Here is a 21,564-nt window from a genome sequence, read left to right as displayed (position 1 = left end):
AAACAGTACTAGTCCACCTTTGTCTACAGCAGCAGCACTAGCGCTAGCACCAGTACCCAGCACCAGCAGCAGCACTAGGCACCAGCTACAATACATAACACAGCAGCTGCAGTGTAAGTCTTATTAAAACGTTGATGTATTTAAAGGCAACATTGACGCCTTCAGTTTACCTGTTAGTCTGTCTGTCAGTTTGATAGTCATATTGTTAAAGTCTGGCAGCAAAGCGGCATTAATGTTAACGACGTAAACACCAGAATTTTCAATAAGTGTTTGCATGTTTTTACCGTCGCCATTGCCGTTGCTGTTATTGCTGCTGCCGTATATGTTTCTGTTGTTCCGTACAATGGCAGATATTGTTGTTGGTGTTTTGTATTTTTTATTTTTTTAATTTTTTTTTCTGCTTTTTGTTTTCGTGGTAGCACTTCTGTTGTGAGCAATACACAGATGGGCTGACGTTGCTGTTATTATTATTATTATTGTTGTTGTTGCTGTTGTTGTTGTTGTTGGAGTTTAGTAGTTATTGTTTTCATTTATTTATTATTATTTTTATTTATTTATTTATTTTTTTTTTTTAACAAAAAATTTACGTACTCAGACTTAAAGACTGTGTAGTGCCTGAGTTGCTTGTGCTAGCTGGCTGGTTATTTTGGTATCAGGTTGTTTCAGTTGTCGACGTGATACTGACTGAATGAGTTAAACGCGGGCTTAAATCACCAATCACCGTTATACGTGCTAATCGTCGTTCTTCACTCAAAGGCGAAAAAAAAAAAATCCACAAACACAAAAAAAAAAAAAAGCAAAAGAAACAAAAGCAAAAACCAAAAGAAAAAACGAAACATATTCAGACACATTTACTTATTCGCTGCATTGCGTTTACGGTCTATAAAATGTAGTGCGGTCTCGTATATATAAGACAGGAGCCTAAGCTAAAGGAATTGATGTTTGATTATTAACACAGATACACAGAAATGTGCATTCATCGATCTATGCATCGCTGAAAAACACACTGGATGAAAAAGAGTTTTTTTGTCTTCTTTTTTTTTTTTTTTTGTTTATTCATGTTGTTATTACCATTGTTGTTGTGGCGTTTAGGAAAAATCAAACTGAAATCTCGATATACATAAGTTTTGTTTGTTTTGTTTTTTTTTTTATTTAATTTAAAGTGCTTTTGTTGTCGTTATTCTGGATGTTTTTTTTTTTTTCTTTTTGAAAACGTGTGTGAGTATCTGTATCTTTGCATGACATAGTGAATAATTGTGTAAACGCTTTCGAAAGCCATTGTAAGAGAAATGTTCATGTGCGCGCACACATATACAAGAGCACACGCAGCATACACACGCGCGCACACGAGCAAGCACAAATTTAGTTACGTGCAGATGGATTTCGCTGACATGTATGGAATGTGCATCTAATGCTTATGAATTGAGCGTTAGAAACGATTTATGAGCACACACACACACATGCACACACAGTTTTTATAAACGTACAGCCATACGCATATGCATACGCATTCGCAAACGCGTTCACGCATGCCCACATGATACGTTCAGAGCTAGTAAAGCACAGATGTATATATCACTGTTTGTTAAGTGTTTTCTGTGCCAATTCATATCCAACAACGTGATGCTTTTACTGTTTGTTGTTGTAGTTATGTTACCATTGCTGTTAGTTTCAAAAGAAGTGAATTAATTTAAAAGGAAAAAAAGAAAGAGAGCAAAAGAGTTAAAAAATCATAAATAATTTGTAATTAAGTTTAAAAAATAAAACAAAAAATTATAAATAAATAAAGAAGAAATGACAGAAACTGTTATATAAAAATCGATTGGACAATTATATAATTGTAGCAGCGCGTAACCAGGTAACAATTTAGAATTTTATAATTACATACATAAATAACTCAACATCATTAGATAGATGATTGTGTAAAGTCAATAATTAGCTAAACATTGCGAGCGATTATTGCTTGAAAGAATGATTTAAGTATTCAGCCAGTTAGTTATAAGATCGAGTTTTTGTTGAATTTTTTTTTTTTTTTTTTTTTATAAAAAATTTTTTTTTTTTAAAAATTTAAAAAAAAAAAATTTTTAAAAAAAAAAAAAAAAATCTTTACTTTAAAAAATTTCAATTCATTTTTTTTTTTTTTTTTTATTTCTACTCATACAACTTAAGTAGATTTTAGCTGAATTATTCGCATTTCAAATTAACGTAAATTCAAAATAAAAAGTTGTGTGCCATTAAATTATAAGCATATAAATTGAAGGTGAGCCGGATATCAAGAAAGGGTGTACGAGCGATATTCATTACTCCGATATAGGTATATATTCCACAAACTCGCAAAGAAAACTCCATAGTGTGCGCACAGTTCCGATTAGCATCTAATGTTAATTCTTTTTTACCTACAACCGATGGGGATAGATGGTTATAGTTCACAGATGCCATATAACAAATGTTTAAAATACAAAAAATTACAAAATAATTGCTTCCAAAATATGGTTGAAAAGTTGACTCAAACGTATATATCAGGGCTTTCAGAGAGTTCAAAGAGATGCAAAAATTGTCTCGATGAATTGCCACGAACTTTCGTGACTTGTAAAATTAGGAAGTGCCGATTAAGTCATAGGATTTGCAAGTAAATTTACATTTTAATGCTAATGAAATGAAAATGAAAATCTCACCCATTGTTGTGGGTGTAAACAATAAAATTCACGAATTAAACAATTTTGCATTAATATATTTTAAGCTGCTGTGCTTAGAGTGGTGACGAAAGTCAAGTCAAGGAGATCTGGATAGGCAGCTCGAGGTTTACGCTCATCTCGCAAGCCGTGGAAGTTCGTGCTATAAGTTACATGTTAGTAGTAGCTTCAAGGATATTATTTTGCTACTGTTTTTAGTAGCATGCGATTCTATTCATCTTGGATCCATTTTCTCCAGTGATAAGATATATGATAAAATAAATATAATAAAACTTTTGGAATGTTTTTCTCTCTCTCTCTTTCTCTCTCTAATATAAGTTAATTCGATGCAATGCGAATGCGATTTCAATTTTGTTGTTGTTTCAATACAAATATTTACATGGGAGTTTTGAAGAAAATCTTTTAAAAATACCGCTCTAAACTTTGTAAAACGTTCTCTACATTTTTTAACTCATTTCAAACGCAATCATTTTTCTTATCAACTTTCAAATTCTTATATAAAATCCTATAGAGTTAACTAATTTGAATAACCTTGAAGTTTAGTTTTTCTATGAAAAATTTTTCTTCTCGAAAACAGGATCTTCCTTCAAGCGGGCTTCCGATTTTGTATGTGCTTTTTAAAAACATCTATGAAAATATTTGTTATTATTGTACCCCACATCACTTGTGCTACAGGGGTACATTAATTTCGGGCGAATGTATCAAACAAACGTCCAGAAGGGCTTGAGATAGGTTAACCTTTTAATACACCAATCGATTCAGAATTGCCTACTGAATCGATTCGGAAAGCTTATCTGTCCGTCTGTTTGCTTCGTATTCTTTCAGCCTACAGGTCGCGATATTTTGGTGTAATTTGATGCAACGATGTGTTTCGGCTCAAGAACGAAAGCTCTTTTAAAGGATTTAAATCGGACCATCTATTATCTGTATAACGCCTCAATCTGAAAGGTTGTTTTATGATTAGCGGTATTAACTGTAGTGGTAAAGGGTACTTATTTAATTATGAGCTGTTGAATACCACAATGTTTTTACTTGTTTTTGTACATATATATATAGTTATGAGCATTACATATATATGTGCTTGATATTGTAAAATTCTGAACCGATTTCGTATTGATCGCCTTTATCCATCTTCGATAACTTTGTATATATATATAAGTGCCCTAAAAGAAATTTGAAGGAGTAGATGAATGAATGAGACCGAATATTAATAAACTTCGATCTGTACATAGCAAATTTCAATTTAAACTTTTGAGCGGAATTTATCAACTCTCCCACCGACACATGAAGGGGATCTTAAACTCTACTAAAGCGAAGGCATCTGTTATCTGTCTGGAAAACATCTGTGAAATCATGGATTATCTTACCCCAACTTGGCTATTTTCAGAAGTTTTATATAAGAGGATCATGGGGTGTACGGTTTCTCTTGCTAGGACGGGGTAAACAAACAAGCGACTTAGAATCCCTTAGAATCCCGACTTAGAAGTTTAATAGAAGTGGACATTTTATACATGTTAATAAAACAATATTCGTGTCGAAGTTCTCTCTTAGAATAGTTCGACCTAGAATCATATATGCTCACATGTACCAGACGTTCGGCCGTCTCAGACTGTTGTTTAAAAATGAAAGTTAAAGTTTATTATTAATTAATCATTATTCGTTAATTAATTAACACAATCTGTTATTAATTAAAATCAATTATACATCCTATATCGGCATATGTAAAATTAACAAAAATAAAATTAAAGTAACTGGAACGAATTGTACACTGAAAGAATTAAACAGAATTAATAATAAATAATAAAAGAACTAATTATGTTCAGAATTATAGAGATTGATAGCTTCTCTGAATCCATTTGCATTAATAATAGCTTGGATACAAGAAGTAAGCAAGCTCTATAAAAACTAGTCTTGATGCTCTTAAACATTTCGAGTCGGGAAGAGTTAAATTCCTGACGAGCCTGAACTGTAGATAGACATGTAGATGTTACGACGTGCTAGTGTAGGTAAGCTTGTGAATGAAGATTGCATTTCTGATATCAAGAAACGATGGAAGATGAGTGTTGCCGCCTTGTTGTTAATTCTTCATATTTCGATTACCGATTACAAATAGCATTATCTTGTCATGGTGGAGCAAAGTTCTTCTTCATGTTGCGGCCACGACGAGAACACGTGCGTTTAAGAATGCCTTCTACGGCCGTACTTAATCCGAAATCGAAATTAGGAATAATAATTGCAAACTATTTTAAGATAAATCTGGCAACGCATTGGAATAATCATGCAAAACAAGAATCATAAGAACGTGTGCAGGAATTGAACGGTTGCTTTTGTGAAGATCATAAGCTCGACTTCTAGTGACCGTTCAATCGGCGCCTGCCGAACCGAATCTGAATTTCATATCTACGATGATTCCTAATAAGTCCAAGTTTCATCGTCAAATCATTCCATCATCATCGCTGCAATCGTTCTAAATCGTTTGGGCATCAACAAGTATCGCACGCTTTACGGTCTGATAGAGACAGTGCATTATATTCCTAAATAAAGATGTTTGGGAAAATAATAATTTCGGTTAAATTTTGTCCTGCTGGGGACGGGTGTAGGCTGCATTTATGCTTGTCATTCAAGCCCTGTCCATGTGTAAAATTTTTGTTAGGACGCTACAAGGGAACTCATTGTCACCCTATCTAAAAGCCGCTCTCTCTCTCTCTCTCTCTCTCTCTCTCTCACAATATCACTTGAACGCAAGGAAATCAAAGATAAAAATTGATTTGAAAGCGAACAACATACAGCAAAGTTGTTTAAATAGTTTTGTTTACCTGAAAATTTCATTCTTACTGGTTTTTTGCAATTAAAATAATTTGTATTCAATTATTATTTTGCATTGCATATATATTGTGCTCAGAAACTTGTTGTAAAGCATCTTTTTTGTTCGTGTTTGCATGAGTTCAAGAATTAGCACAAGACAATTTTTTTCTTTTTATTATTTTGTTCGAAAAATTTTTATATTCAAACTTGTTTGCTCATCCTATGAAACGATAAATAAATACAGCTGCGTGTGATTGCACGAAGAATTTTTTTTTTTTTTTTTTTGTATAAATTTATACCCACCATGGGCGGTATATTAGATTTGTCAAATGCTTGCAATGCACAGAGAGATTTTATATGCGGCAATCGGTACACGCGTACGATGAATACGTTATAAAAATGCATAAAACTTCTCTGCACAAGATCTTGCTTAGCTATTATTTTCAACAAAGTTTCTTACCATTTCGTTCTATTGATATAAAGGATTTTTGTCTTCCTCATCGATTTCATGCTGTTATTTCAATAAGCAATTATTTTCGTTATTTTTTTATATATATTTTATCTTCAGATTTATGATAATTTAGGAAGTTTAGAAGGATAAGAGAGAAATTTTGTGATTTTTTTTTTTTTTTTTTGTTATGTGTGAGAGAGGCAGACTCTTTTCTCCTTTGTTTCTGCAACTCGCTATCTTATATATATGCAATTGTTAATAGAATTGGTAGAAACGACAAAACATTGAGATTTCTTTTCTGTCAATTAAAATATGTATGATATATGTATGTTGTTGATAGTACGTTGCTTGTTGTTGCGTTTTATTATTGGTTGCTTTGAATTGTGTTTGTTACAATGCTTACGCTTACATAGCACGCTAGGCTTATTCTATTATATATACATTGCAGTTATTGTTCTTTCGCTTTCGAAAGCCCTGCTTGCTGGGTATTAAAAGATTCGGTTTAACGTGAATATAATTTCTTTCTTGAATTTGTTTTTATCTCTTTTTTTTTTTTTTTCATTCTTTTTCTTTTCTTTTGGTGTATTTAAACCGATATGGTTGTTGTTGTTGTTGCTGTTGTTGTTATTGTTGTTTTCATGCATCTTCAAACTTTTGGGAGCAGTATCAGAGTTAACCTTTAAAGTTGCTTAGCAACATTATAGGAGGACGCGTTTACGTCTTCTCGATTCATTCATTTTATATATATATATATATATGCAGTTAGGAACCTGTTTTGTAACGAAAAAAAAAAAAAAAATATTGCTGTTGTTGTCATCATATAATTGTACAAAATTTTTAAACTTGTTTAAAAACATTTCTGATTAATTCGGATCTTTATAATAATTATTATTAAAAACTGAGCGAAATGAATAAATTTAAAATAAATTCCTTATATTAACATAAAAATATTAATAGAATGAAAAATGTTTACACATAATTCCTAAGAGACAACGTAATAAATCTTAATAGAATCTTCATCTTGTTTATTATTTACATGATGGGTGTTGTCTGAGTTATATGCATAACATAAAGTCTTTAATGTCAAGATAAATTGAAATATTTAAACTAATATTAATATATACAGTAAATATAAAGAAAAAATTGAAAAAAAAAAAATAAATAAATAAATATATATATATATATGTATATATGTGTACATATAAATATTTAATTTTTATCAGTACTTAAAGGCTAAAAGACATAAACATCCAGTTGTACATAGAAGCCGGCTCAGGCGTGTAACAGATGTAACGCTTAGCAATTTATTTTGGTCTTTAAATTTAAGTTTAAAATGAAAATTTCATTGAATATGAAGTGTATTGTAAGAACAAGTGCAAATTTCTGTATAAAGGCTTGTAAGCATAATAAACAAAACCATTTACAATGATATTTACATTTATGTCATTAAAGCATTTATTTGAATTTCTTTTTCGAAATCAAGAGTAAGAAAACAGTAGTGCTGGTGTACGGGACACCCAGAAGGACTTAAGATCGATTACGAACACGATTATTAAGCTTGTCTATTTGTCTGTCCGTTGCTCTGTTTGTCCATGTGTTTTTATTGTTTCATAATACTAATTTAATATAAAAGTTAACTTTACGGAATTTGGAAATTTTTATTTTATTTTTGAATGGCATCACACACAGGGTTTATATAGGGGCCTTCATCAAAAATAAGCCTAGTTTGTCGTTTTTCTTTTGACGAAACCGCTTGAAATATGATAAAATCTTTAAAAAGAAAATCAAACTTGTTAAATTTGGACTATGTGAGTTGGCGTCATGTGTGCCGTTCAATGTCAGGAGCTGCTCATCGATGCAAACAAACGATAATTGGCAATAGCTAGGATTGGTGAGTAGATCGCAGCATTAGCTCTGGCAGTTCCTTCTTGAGTGCTTCCTGCGTGGCATGGAAGGGATGAATAGATGCTGCGTAAAAAGGAAGATGTTGTATTTCCATATCCATTACGGAAGAATGGAGGTGCATGCACTTTTTGTCGCTTGGAACGCTTGGAATACCTAGAAGAAAGTTTCGGAGGCCCAATAAAGTATGCCTCGATTTAAACAAACCTCTCCGTCAGTCTGTACTTCCGTCCATCTATATTTCATCTGCCTACTTGTCTATCCATCTGCCTGTCTGCCTTTCTACTTGTCCACACATCGGTTCGTCTGCGTCACGTCTAAGTCTCGCTTATCGCAGAACTTGAGCTATCGTCTTCAAGTTTGGCAAAAAACACTGGAAGCTACTGCAAGCAGTTTGCTTTCCAAAGGGCATGCCTCTGCTGTCAAAAGTAAAAAAAGTGTAACATTTTGCTCATCACTTGTATTGTAAAATTATTAGAGCGATAAAAATATCCATTCAGCAGTGTAGAGTATCGAAATTTCATTTTTTGGTGCTTTCTTCTTTTTTAATAGGCGGTAGGCGTATAGAATAACAGCGAACCGTTCAAAATGATTAAGTGTTGTTATTGGCGTTTGGTATTAATCGTCTCATGGTGTGTAGTTTATAGAAAGTTCTCTACACATACAATCAAACTATACATGTCAAAATACAATCGTTTTCAAGTATATTTTCGCTCGTAGTTTTTATACAGTGTTTTAATTTCATTTTCAAAATTATTTACTTCGTTTTCCCTAAGGCTTCCACATTAATAGTGCGCCTTTGCCACAGTGTCTTTGTTCTTTTTGACTCTCTTAGTTGTTCTTTGGATTTTGCAGTTATCGTAAAAAACCACTCCAGATATGGCTGCTTGTTGATCGTATGTGCCAATATTGCCTAAGAGGGGCAACCGCTGTAACATTCTAAACAAAGGTAAAAGGATGAAAACTCTTATGTTGCGGGCATTTTGCTGTCGACGTATTTTTTTAATGAAATAAATTTTATGTTATTTTTTTTTCGTTAAACCGCAGTGCCAGGAGCATAAAACGGTCTTCCGCGTTCACTACCTTTTTTTTTTTTGTTCGACTATTTTGTATTCAAAAGTGTCTCCTTTGCTGCAGCTGCCAAAGCCGAGTCGCATACTTTTCCCTCTATGTGTTGCGAACTAAGCAAAGGACGGATAAACCGGATAATAATAACCAGATAACAGCCGAGTTCATAACTTATATTAAAATCTTTATAGCAAAACTTTTGACGTTAGGAGAAACATACCGGCTGCTCTTAGCCTCATATCCATTAAGCAGTTGGCTCGACGCCAACGTCCTTTTATTTGATAGTACGTAAGCATAGCAGGCATAAACACCTTCTGCAGATAACTTTTAGTTCATTAGAGAAGTTAGGCTGTAACGCTATAGAAAGGGGACGTTTAACGCGTCTAGTCTTTTCAGTGCGCTTGAGAAAAAGCATGAAATTGCGAAGAAAAAAATTTCAAATAGAAAAACATACATTGTTAGGCAACTTGGCAGCACATTTGACACAATAATTGGTAACTGATATATCTTTTGTACTATGTGTTTTGTGGATGAATCTCTAAGATGAATTGATTGATTTTGCAATTTGACATCAAAAATATTAATGAGACGACTTTATAAGATCGAACCTAAGGCTTTAAAACAAAACTTGAAGTCACTAACCAGTTGATTTTGCAATACTTACGTTTTGTACAACAACTTTTATATAACACTTTTCATCTTGTTTTTGAAATTTTTAGCATGACTTCAGTAGAGAGATGGGCAAGATATGATCAATTGATGTCTATTCAGGCTTATCAGCAACGTATGTATTTAAGGGATTTAAGTGAAAACGCCTCAAGCACATTAAAAATTTTTAACATATGTCGATTGTTCGACAGATTGTTCGAGTTGCTCTTTCATATGAACACTATTTCAGTTCTCTCTTAATTCGTTAACATTACTAAATTTTAATTTATATAAAAAAATTTGTTATTTTTTGGATGCCTTGCAGAGGCATTAGGGATCCCTTAGATTATATGTATGTATGGATGTACACTATCGGCTTCATCGGCATAACTTAAGTATTTTCGTTAACTATTTTACAGAACGTTATAGAAAGCGTAATTTTAACTTATATAAGACTTCAAAAGTGGGCCTAATTTGTCTCTTTGAAATGCTTATAAGGTAAGCACAACAATTACGATAATAAGGATGTATTTTTTTTTAAATTTTATTAATCAATATATTATGGTTTCAATCGATTCTTAAATATCGCGAAATAAAAAAGTTAAGCCTTATGGCTAATTTTTAATCGATTATTCGAAAGTACATACAGTTGATGTGAAAATGCCTTATAAATCTCATGTAACAAATAATAAAAACTCTGATAGGGTTCTCAGCTTCGATTCGAGTGTAGTGTATTAATTTACAGGGCTTGACCGATTCTAGCATATTTGATTTGTTTTTCTAATTTCTACATTTTTTTTTCATGTTTGTTTATTTTTTTTTATTTTATACACAACTTTCTCGTTTTGTTGGAAACTCTTGAACTTTCTGGTAAAGTGTTAATTAATTTTACTTTTCATTTTCTACTTTTTGCAGAACGTCGAAACAGAAGAAGGCTACGGCATGAAAAGCCACAAAATTGCAACCAAAGTCATAAAATGGAATTAAAAAATATTAAATTAAGTAAAAGAAGTAATAATAATAATAATAATAATAAATAAATAAATAAATAAAATAACTGGACGTTTTCCATGAATGGACAGTTGCTTGAAGAGAAAATAGCAATAAAACAAAAAAAAAAAAAAAAAAAATCTTAAAAGTTTATAATAAGAATGCAAAAATAAAAATTATGGTTATATGAAAAAACCAAATTATAAAGAATGCAATCAAATGTCTCAACTTCCGTTTGGAATTAAGTTACAAGAAAATAAAAAACAAGCAAAAAAAAAAAAAAAGACGGTAATAATAACTGGCACAAGAAAGGAATGAAACCAAATATTTTTTTATATAAAAAACATCCAAAACGAGAAAAAAACGCAAAAAAAAGAGGAAAATAAATTCATTAAAACTCAATAAGGAAACGAAGGCAACAACAAAAACAACGAGTTAAGAACTGAAACCAAATATTTGTATAAAAAAACATAAAAAACCATATATATATGTATATACATGTATATACGTATGTAAACAAAAAGTACAAGAAAACAAGCCAAAAAATAAGAGAGAGAAACAACAAAACAGAAATCAAGTCAATCGAAAAACATTTCATGTAAAATTGCGGCAGAGAAAAGATGGCTACTAGAACTATTATAAATTGTTTAAATACCAATCAAGCAACTTTAAATGCTGGAATTTCTATAAGAATTGATCAGCAGCAGCAGACACCAATGGAGAATGCTCTGACACCCATTAACATTAAGATAGAACCATCGCAACAGGCCACTTCAGCGCTTAACAAAGTCCAAACGTTATCAATCAGTAATTTAAGCAGTCTCATAACGCATCAACCATTAACCAACAACAACAACAACAATAATAATAATAATAATAATAATAATAATAATAAGAATAATAACAACAAAACCTTAATTGATATTAACTGTAAAGATATTAAGCAACCAAATCAACAGAATAATGATTATAGTAACGCTGTTGTTTATCAGCATGGAGATGAGAAATTTTTAGTGGCCAACGCCAGCCTTACCGCAGCACCGCAATTGTTTCAATTAAGTGCTGATGAAAAATTGAATCTACCAGAACAGCACCAGCCACAAGCTCACCTTTTGACTAACGGTAACGAAATGACTTGTGCAACATTATCGTATAGCAAAAGCAATAATTTTGTTGGTTTCAATGCGAATGATATCAATAATGATAATGATGATGATAATGATGCTAGTAGCGTTCATAATAATAATAATGATAATAAAAATAATGATGATGATGATGATGATATTGTTGTTGGCGATCATATTGAATACGATATTAAAACCGAAACAAATCTTCATCATTATAATCATCATCGTCATGTTGTAGATCATAATGAACTATATAATAATCATAATAATAATAATAATAACGATAGTAATGTTTGTGGCCAACAACAACAACAAAAAGTAGATAAGACATCGTCTTCTTATTTCTCTTCTCCTTTTCCGTATTTACCATCATCTTGCATACAAATAGTGCAGCGTAATGAAGAGTTAACCGAACCACAAGTTTGCTCTAATGTTAGAGAAGAAAGTGGCCAGACTAGTCAGCAGCAACAGCAACAGCAGCAGCTCATCAATGGTAACAGTATTGAATGTAGAGAAAATGGTCATTTTCAACTAAACTCGATGTATAAAGAAACTCATAATATTGTTAACGATGATAATAATGATGTTAATGTTGAAACGAATACTAAGAGAGTTGACGACCATCATCACCAGGCAAGCAATGACGTTGACGGCAAACGTTCATTGGAAATTTTAAACTCTAACAGTCTAACAACGAAAGCGGATAGTAACACATCATCAATAAATACAACTCTATTGACCGTAAACAACATTTCAACATCAACAGCAACGGTGGCTTTACGGAATATTAGTGAACTATGTGGTAAAGATTTTTGGGTGCAAAGTGAAAATAATGCGCATATCGTGAAAATTCAAATTAATTCCAAACAACAACAACAACAACAACAAAAACAACTGTTACAAAGTCAAAATTCTGAAAAACAAATATCTGTAGTGAAAATTGAAAATTCAGAATTGAATGCAAGAAATAAAATCGTAATAGATACTGAGTTAGTGAATGATAATAACGAGAAAATGGTGCAAAAGCCTTCAAATGGTAATGTAAGCGTAACTGGGAATGCTACACAAACTTCCAGTAACAATAAAATTACATCAAATAATAGCAACAACAGCAGCAACAACAACAACAATAATAATAATAATAATAATAATAATAGTAATAAGAATAATAATAACACGGCATCTGCTATCACCACTACGTCTGGATCTACTACGGTTACCGAATTAAATGTTTCGAATCCGAATTATTTATATTATGTGATGTCTAGTGGACAATTTTCACCCTGTGACACTCTAGACAGCGGCACTGGCAGTGATTTGGAAAGTAATGGCCAACAACAAAACTCTATATCTCATACGCAGACAAGCAATGTTTCCGCTTCTGTTAAGCCCAATTTAGAAATGCATTGCATGAAAGCGGCCAAGATGCGAGTAAATAATGCCCCCATATCTTTGAATCATCATAGCAAACATCCGGCGTGTAATTTTACTGACAGCGAGGAGAGTGAAGCATCGTCCCTTAGTTGTGATTCTTTGCATTCCAATGAATTTATACGACAATCGTCCACGTCGCCCATAAATAAAAATAAAATTTTAGGCTCTTTTCTACCCGATTCATTGTTACGTGACATACGGGGTCTTAAATTTCAAAATCATGATTATGAAGCTGAAAATGACGAAGAAGAAGAAGAGGAAGAAGAAGAAGAAGAAGAAGAAGAAGAAGAAGTGCATGATAATTCATCGACAGATAAATCTGATAATATCTATGAACCGATAAATACTCAAGACTATCTGGTAGCACATAATGATTTTGTGCAAACACGTAATTGCAATAATCAAACTCAAAACAATTCAAAGGCAACTGATCTTTTAAGCTCATCGGTCAAGCGTGCTTCTTTGCCCTCGAAAACATTTCACTTGAATCCCGAAAATGGTACATTTGTCGATACAAAAATGAATTCAATGCCACGCAAATACGAAGCCGACAGATATTATAAATTTCATATTAACGAGCACGACAATTTACGTAATTACGGTACACGATCTACGAATGGTGACACTACTGATTCGTTTAATTATGCGGACGATTATGAAACGCGTAGTTTACATGATGATGCCTTCGCCGGTTACAAGGATTTACGTTGTGGCTCGGCTACGTCGACTATACGCTCATCGAAGGGTACGGTACGTGGTGTCAAGAATCGTGTGCGCAATGGAATAGCCACGTTCTTGCAATTGCAACAACCAAATATTAAGGTAAGTCAATTAAAATCATTTTCCTTTCTATTTTTATTTAGATTTTTTTAATCTGAGTGGTCCGTCCCTTCTCGCTCTTACTGCATCGAAAAGCGCATAACAAATTTTATAAAACTCTATGATTTTAATTAACTTGAGATTCCTCCTTCTCTCATTTGCCAGTTTGTTGTTGGAATCCTTTATGTATAAATACCGCAATTAAAGTGGAGCATATAGGGTCTGAATTTAATTCCACAGACTGTAATTGACGTACACAACACACACGCAGACATATACATATATTCGTATACTTTCAAATGCAATATTGAGGACCTTGCAAATACGATATATTGTAAAAGAGATAATGTTTCTCTTTTCATCCAAATACGTGTGAATTGAATAATTGAATAAATGACAAAAAAATACATCAACTTTGAAGATCTGCAGTACTAATATTTTTACGCCAACCTTATAATTTTAACTAATCGCGACTATTCGAATGCAACTGAATCAGGAGCCATTTTTATAAAATGTAAATATTAGCTTGAATTTTCTCTGAATGCAACCGAGAGAATTGTGTTGTCAGATTACCGCGTCTTATGTGATGCACATGCCCACCACTTGGCTTGTAAAGAACGTGTAATTTGATTCATTATTATAGTCTATATCGCTTATAGTACAGGGGTATATGAAATTTGTGCGAATGTATGCAACAGTCAGGTGGACGTGAGATAGATACGTCTTTTATTGTAACGTGTTTCCAATTCAAATCATTTTCTGGATCTATCGATTTAGAATCACGTTTCGTATCGATCATCTATTCATCTATTCGTCTTGCTTTGCCGTGTTTAGCCTACAGGTCATAATATTTGGGATATTTTGATGAAATTTGGTACCCCGACGTGTTTTGGCCCAAGCACGAACGCTGTTGAAAATGACTTGAAATTGGACCATTTTTCAAGATACTTTCCGTATATACCCTATTGTGAAATATTTATATAGAATAGTGTACTTAATGCTTTTACATATTGTTTGTAAATTTTTCAGCGAACGTTCCATTGTTCTTATAAATAACCCGAACGAGTATAATAAATTCTGGTAATCACAAATGAATCGAATTTATGTAACAAATTTTGCTCCCTTCCTAGTTCGGTTAAAGCGCGAAATATTTTTTACAAAAAATAAATAAATGAATAAATAAGAATTAAGATAACATCGCGACATAACCTAAAAAAAGTAAACGAATACGGCACGCGTTTAAGAAAAGAAGCCTTTCATATCATATATGAATTAAATGGGTATAGTTAATAGCTTGCTTGGAAAGAAATTTCAGAAAATAATTCGAGATATCAAATTATTATTATTTTTTTAATCTCTTCTTTCGTTTTTGCCAACCTAATACACCTATACTTGGCAATAGTTGCATTTAAAAGTGGAAAATTGCAAATGAAAGAATCAAAAGAAAATTTTCCCTAATATCGAATGAAAAATAACAAATGTTGTCATAATGAATACGAAATGTGAAGATGACTAATGTATTAAGTATTATTAACATAATACGCATATTAATAATTTACAATGCAGTTCACATACTCTAAAGCCTACATTTATTTATATATTTTGATTTTTATTATATCTGCCAGTAATGTCGTCGTCATTGCCTAACCAAACGCCAGCAGGCGAACGAATTAACTTTTTAAGTGAAAGTATTTTCGAAATATTGCATTTTTGTATAAAAAAAAAACAAAATCATTTTTGTTGACAAATCACTCATCAGTGACAGGAATTTGATTTTTATTTTTTAATAAAACACGAAATTATTTTCTTGTAACCATTTTTGGATTAAATTTATGAACGCTTAAGCACGCAGGTGCGTGCACGCTTATATTGCAATCGTATATTATGTGTTTCCGCTTTGGTTGGCATTTTTTTTTTTTTTTCTTTTTTTTGTTTAATACAAACAATCACACATAAAGAACCGTTAAAGTTTTACCCTAAACGGTTGGTTTGTCCGTGCGTTTCGTTTACAGCAAAATTAAAAGAAACCCAACAAAACTATATTCGTTTTAGGAAGAAGGTCTTCCTTTGCTTCATTAGTTGTCCATGTACATAATTATATGAAGATGAATGAATACATACATGTGTATTATCAAATATCTTATTGATATTCATCACCATAAATATTTTCCTTTGACTTTTAAGACTTTGTCTGGGTGAAAGAATTTGATTTGAAATTTACTTATTTCTTGTTTTATGACTCCTTCATCGTTATCCTAAAGTAAATTAAAAGAAAAGCGGCCAACCTAAATTTTAATACTTTATAAGAGTGGGCGAGAAGTGGGTGTGCGTGACTTTTTTTGTGTCTGTAGAATAAACGTGAAAATATGCACCGTCCAGCTTCGTGTAGTTTATAATAAACGAGTAATAAATACAAGGAGCAAAGGTTTTGGTGATGTGTATTGCATTATAGGCGTACTCTCTGCCCAATTTGGATCATGTTCAGACTCTTTTCCAAAGTTCATTTTTGCAAACGGGACGGTGTTCACACTCCATATAACATAGCTGGACCGACGAACCACCACTGGTCAAGAATTTATAGGGTTTTTCAAGCTTATTTCGACGTATTACAATGCTGCATAGGCGTGATCAATTTTTTCCATTTTTGTACATTCAGGTATTCAAAAGATATAATCAGATATGTATATACTTTATAGGATCTCTGAGGCTGCCTTCTAGGTGTTTGTAACGCTTGGACGAAATGAATGTACCCCTCATTCTTTGGCGCTGGGCGTGCAAAGAGATGCTGGAAAAATATATTAAATATCAATCAGTATTCCCTTCATCTGTGTCTTTATCAATAATTAACTTCTAAGCAACTTTAAATTAGTAAGATCTCGATTGCTCAATTTTACTATTACCATAAATTCCTAAAAAAAGCGTGCGATAATGATGTTCAATTGAAATCGCAAACACGTGCAGGTAGAATAAATGCATTTTAAAAGAGTTGTGAGATAATAAAATATATTGATAATTACGTTTAATTACGTTACGATTCGTGTGAAACGTAGTAAACTTGGATACCTTGCTTGGCTGCTAAGAGAGAATGCTCAGAATATTCATAGGTTTTGTAGTTGAGCTGATAGCATTTAATTTGATATTTTTTGACCATACATTGATCTGCAGATAAGCTTATCTTTCAAACAAACTTTTGTTCAAAGCGACATTTGTGGCCAACTGCGAGCTGCGAAATTCGTAGAAAAAATTCAAGATTACTTGTCCCGTAAATTGTCTACTATACTTTATAAGTGTGCATAAATGTACAGATTGAATGAAAAATTCGTATCTGGGGATCGAACAGTTGTATTTTATATAACACGTGTTCAGTATGTCATCTGTGTAGCAGAGCACGGTGGCCATAATCCTTTTGAATACTATTTTGATATGTTTGACTTCCGAGAGGGGCTGAACGGGAAACCGCGAACCAGAAACTACATTTCGAGTCAGTGGTGGCTTGCAATAGATCCAAGACTCATCGACAAGTCCAGTAAACGAAGCCATATTTTCACTTTGCTTCCGTTTCTTCTTTGCTTTTTCTTTTAAATGACCAATCATTTAGACGATACCTCCTATTGGTGTAACATGGCGACGGCCGGAAATAAGTGAGGTAAGAGAAAAAGGTAAAGTTGGGTAGCCACAATCTACTCGGTAAGTGCTCTGCCTTCACCGACGGAGCAGTCATTCTGGCTTTGACTAAAGCAAGCTCTACTGTTTGACGTTGAACTGGTGAGCACTAATGCGGACTTCTTATATATTCTTTTGTTTAGTTCAAATTTGTTCCTCTAGGAGCGTTACTTACGCATTCGTCAGCCCGTATTTTTAATGTTTGTAGAGATCACCCATTCCCTTCCCATTATTTTTGTGTAGCCCCCGATAAGATAACTTTTTTGACAGACTAAAAAATCCCTTCTCTGTTTACTATTATTATAATAACATAGAAATCGTTTAGTGCAGCGACAAATCATTTATATATAATTTTCATAAGATTTCGAATTTCGACTAGAGTTGATTTAGTCGAAAAATAGCAAGAGAATCGGGAATCGCTTGAATATCGTAAAATCGTTTTTAAAATTTTTGGTAACGAGTTAAGATAACGTTAGGTATAGACTGCTAAGCTGCTCTTTAAACAACAAACGGAAGCTAATTTTTCATATCAAGCAAGCAAAAATTTTTTTTTAAATGAACGCCCGAAAAAACTTTAATAAGACATTTTGAAAATGTTTGAAGTTATTTAAATTAATCGTAATAAGGAACTTGGAGTTTGCGTGAGGCCTTAACTAAACCATTAAATTGTGCATAAACATTTCGACTGCCTTGGCATGTATGTATTGGCATTTAAAAACCGAAAAATAAAAAATAAAACTTAAATATAATAAATAAAAAACAAACCAATACAAAAAAAAAAAGAAATATAAAAAATTACTTTCATTTTTTGTTAAACAAGAGAATTTAATTAATTATTATACAGAAAATGCCAAACACGAATTTAATGATGAGTATAAATAGGAAGGAATTGTTGATATGCAAATTATTGATAGCATAATATAGTATAATATAGTATAGTATAATGATCTAGTTATAAATTATTACGCTCTAAAGAAATGTTATGTAAAATCTTGGCATTTCATTAATGAATAGCCCAGCGCCCGGCATAGAAGTTTGATATTTCGCAACTCTTATGTAAATGAAATTATTTGCAAACTTTCTTTCTTACTTACGCGAACCATTGCAGTCAGAGAAGGTCGAACCATTGAAAATGATATAATTTTTGCATTTTTGAATCGACACAATTGATGAAAGGCCAAAAATAATGTAATAATAACAATCATTATATCCATATAAGAGCATAATCTTTGTGGAAGACCTTGGATCAATGTTTGCTAATATTCATTAAAAACTTACAGGTTTTCTCCATTCAGAGACTTACTTATGATGGGGACTCTTACACGGTATCAGCAGTTCAAAAATTGGACCTACATGGTCACCATTTGGTTAAGTGAACGGTTAAAGATCAGATTTTTTGTCTTTTTGTAGCAAAGGTTCTATGACAGGAGATTCAAGAAATTCGCCTATCTCACCCGAATTTTCTAGATTAACTTAGAATGCCGAAACACGACCTAACGAATTTGGTTGAGAGTTTTTGGAAATTGAAATTTTCTTTGGCTCAAAACACCTCAGTGCACCTCAGTGCATTGCGTCAAAATATCTGAAAAATTGCGATATTTGAATACGAAAGTACATAGACAGACATCAGACAGACAAGCTTAAAAGCTATTCAAAAATTCAGTATAATAAAGAGTCTACCCTAAGCTTAAGCCTATTTAGAAAACGTTTCTGAATTGCTCGGCATAATAAAAGATGAGTCTATCTGCAGCCCTTCTACGTATAGATATGTTCGCAAAAATTTAATTTATCCGGTAGTACAAGTGGTGTAAAATATGAATAGCGTTTTTAAAAGAACTGAAAAAAATTACCTAGGAAGGCAGGAGAGGGTCAAGTTGTCATTTTTACTGCAAAACAAAGATAAATCTTTTACAAAATAAAAACATAAAAAAATTGTATATGACGGACTTCCTTCCGATTTGCTACCCTTAACACAGGCAAGGCTTTCGTATGGCGTGTAAATATTCCATTCGAAGACCTTCTCCCGCCTGCACAAAATGCTGATGGAATGAACGAAAAGCATAGTTTTATGCATAATTTCTTATAGAATACTTACGTTCTGGGGTTTTTTTCTCTTCCTTTTCTTTTCTTTTCTTTTCTTTTCTTTTCTCCAATCACGACGTACAATACGGCCATGATCGGAAGGAGAGCTGAGATAGAGACTGCTTGCAGTGTAGTGGATTTGTTTTCTATCGGCGAAGGTTACGCCTTTACCGACTCAGCACTTACTACGCCCACAATCAAATTTAACTCTGCCACACTGAGATTTGAATTCTTTTTAGAATAAAAATGTTGAACTATTATCCGCTACATGAACCAGTTTTTAAACGCGTTCATTACATTTTTATAAGCAAAATCTCATTAATGATTGCTGTCCATTAAATTTCTCTATAAGTAACTTACATTGGCTTATTAGAATCTTTTTATATCCACGATCGAATGGTGAAAATGTCCTTGATCTTCTGATTCCTCCAAAATACATAGGGAGCTTATATTCTTGATGGGCGTAAAATTCTGTTCGTCGCTTGTTATTGCACGCGCACTATTCCAAAATTCGAAAGGTGGGCACATGTTTCCACTCACACAACTTATGCCTACTTTGTTACAAATGTTTATCATCGATTTAGAACTTGGCATGATCCGCCTGCTAATCTTTTTACAACAGACAAAAAACTGTAAGTTTCAGTTCAGAATATTTATTGACTTGGAGCCCAGTCCAAGTAATTCTTAATACTACAGCTAATAAAATGTGTTGTAATTTTTATGTGTTGATCTTACTTGGTGATCACCCAAGGTTTGTCCTGAAGGGAACGTAAATTTTCTACAGCGCAAGCGTATATTAAGTATCGCCGACGTATGCAACATCCAGAAGATTTATAGATTAATAGACTTACATTTCATTATACCAATCGAGTTAGAATCCGTCGTTGTGTCGATTTACATTTGTCTGTCCGTCTGTCCATCTTGTTTTATTATCTTCAACCTGTAGACCGCATTCTTTGCGATATTTTGATGAAATATAGTATACTGACGCGTTTTGGCCCAAGGTCAACCCCATCGAAGATGGATCGGAATGGATCACTTTTCAGACATGTTCCAATATGACGCCATATTTCGAAAAGTCATTATGTGAGATGTATTAAGCGAAGTTGCTTAGGGTAATTAATGATGCGGCGTGTGTCACTATAGCGCTTTTACTTGTTTTACTTGCTTTTAATTTTGATTTGTGAAATTCAATGAAGTTTTCGATTTTTTTCTCATAATTTTCATTTTCGAGAATTGCAAGCAAACAACCAGACGATTGGACAGGACAGGCTGATAGCTATGTCTATTTTATCATACGATACTTCAACATGTGGAGCAATTTTCATGTGACTGACCAGAATATCTATAAATTAATCGTAGTATGTTTTAAGGGCATAACGAAAATTACTTATGTTCATCATAATATATGGATTTTTTAACGACTAATCTTAATTTGGCATTGACTAATAATTACTATTGCCATTCTCAGCATTAATATAATGTGGCGGTACATTGCTCCGTTTAATCAAACGATACCAAATATGGAATATTTTCACTTTTTACAAAATTATTTAATCTCACGATTATTATTATTAAGTGACTCCAGGATATATATATATATATATATATATATGGAATTTTTTGCTCTCATCCTTTACTGTGGTTTATAAAAATACACACACACACATGTGCATAATTATTTTGTAATAAGTAACGATTTCATTCTTATACATCGTATTAGGAATTGCGTAACTTTAATCAAATTTAGGTTAATAGCCAATTTTAGACAACTTTAATTAAAAACGATTTCTATAACTTCAACTAATTTATAACAATTTAATTAATTAAAAAAATAAAAATCAAAATATTTCATAATTACAGCATACAAAAAAAAAAAAAA

General features: G+C 32.5%; 1 protein-coding gene and 1 long non-coding RNA gene across 2 annotated transcripts in view; both read left to right on the top strand.

The window, feature by feature from the left end:
* LOC119637344 lies at window positions 1–10,841 on the top strand. The gene is made up of 3 exons (XR_005247241.1): window positions 1–113; window positions 596–1,858; window positions 10,483–10,841. It is a non-coding gene; the product is annotated as an uncharacterized LOC119637344 (long non-coding RNA).
* A 230-nt stretch (window positions 10,842–11,071) lies between these two features.
* LOC119637260 (putative uncharacterized protein DDB_G0282129) overlaps window positions 11,072–21,564 on the top strand; it is a 39,125-nt gene continuing 28,632 nt past the window's right edge. Inside the window, exon 1 of the mRNA XM_038033140.1 lies at window positions 11,072–13,940. Coding sequence (XP_037889068.1) covers window positions 11,178–13,940 — 2,763 coding nt within the window. The 5' untranslated portion in view covers window positions 11,072–11,177. The remainder of the gene's footprint in view (window positions 13,941–21,564) is intronic.

This window comes from Glossina fuscipes, unplaced genomic scaffold (genome assembly GCF_014805625.2).
Source record: "Glossina fuscipes isolate IAEA_lab_2018 unplaced genomic scaffold, Yale_Gfus_2 59, whole genome shotgun sequence".
Classification (NCBI taxonomy): domain Eukaryota; kingdom Metazoa; phylum Arthropoda; class Insecta; order Diptera; family Glossinidae; genus Glossina; species Glossina fuscipes.
The sequence above is the reverse complement of the archived record's forward strand: the minus strand, read 5'-3'. Positions and strand labels throughout refer to the sequence as shown.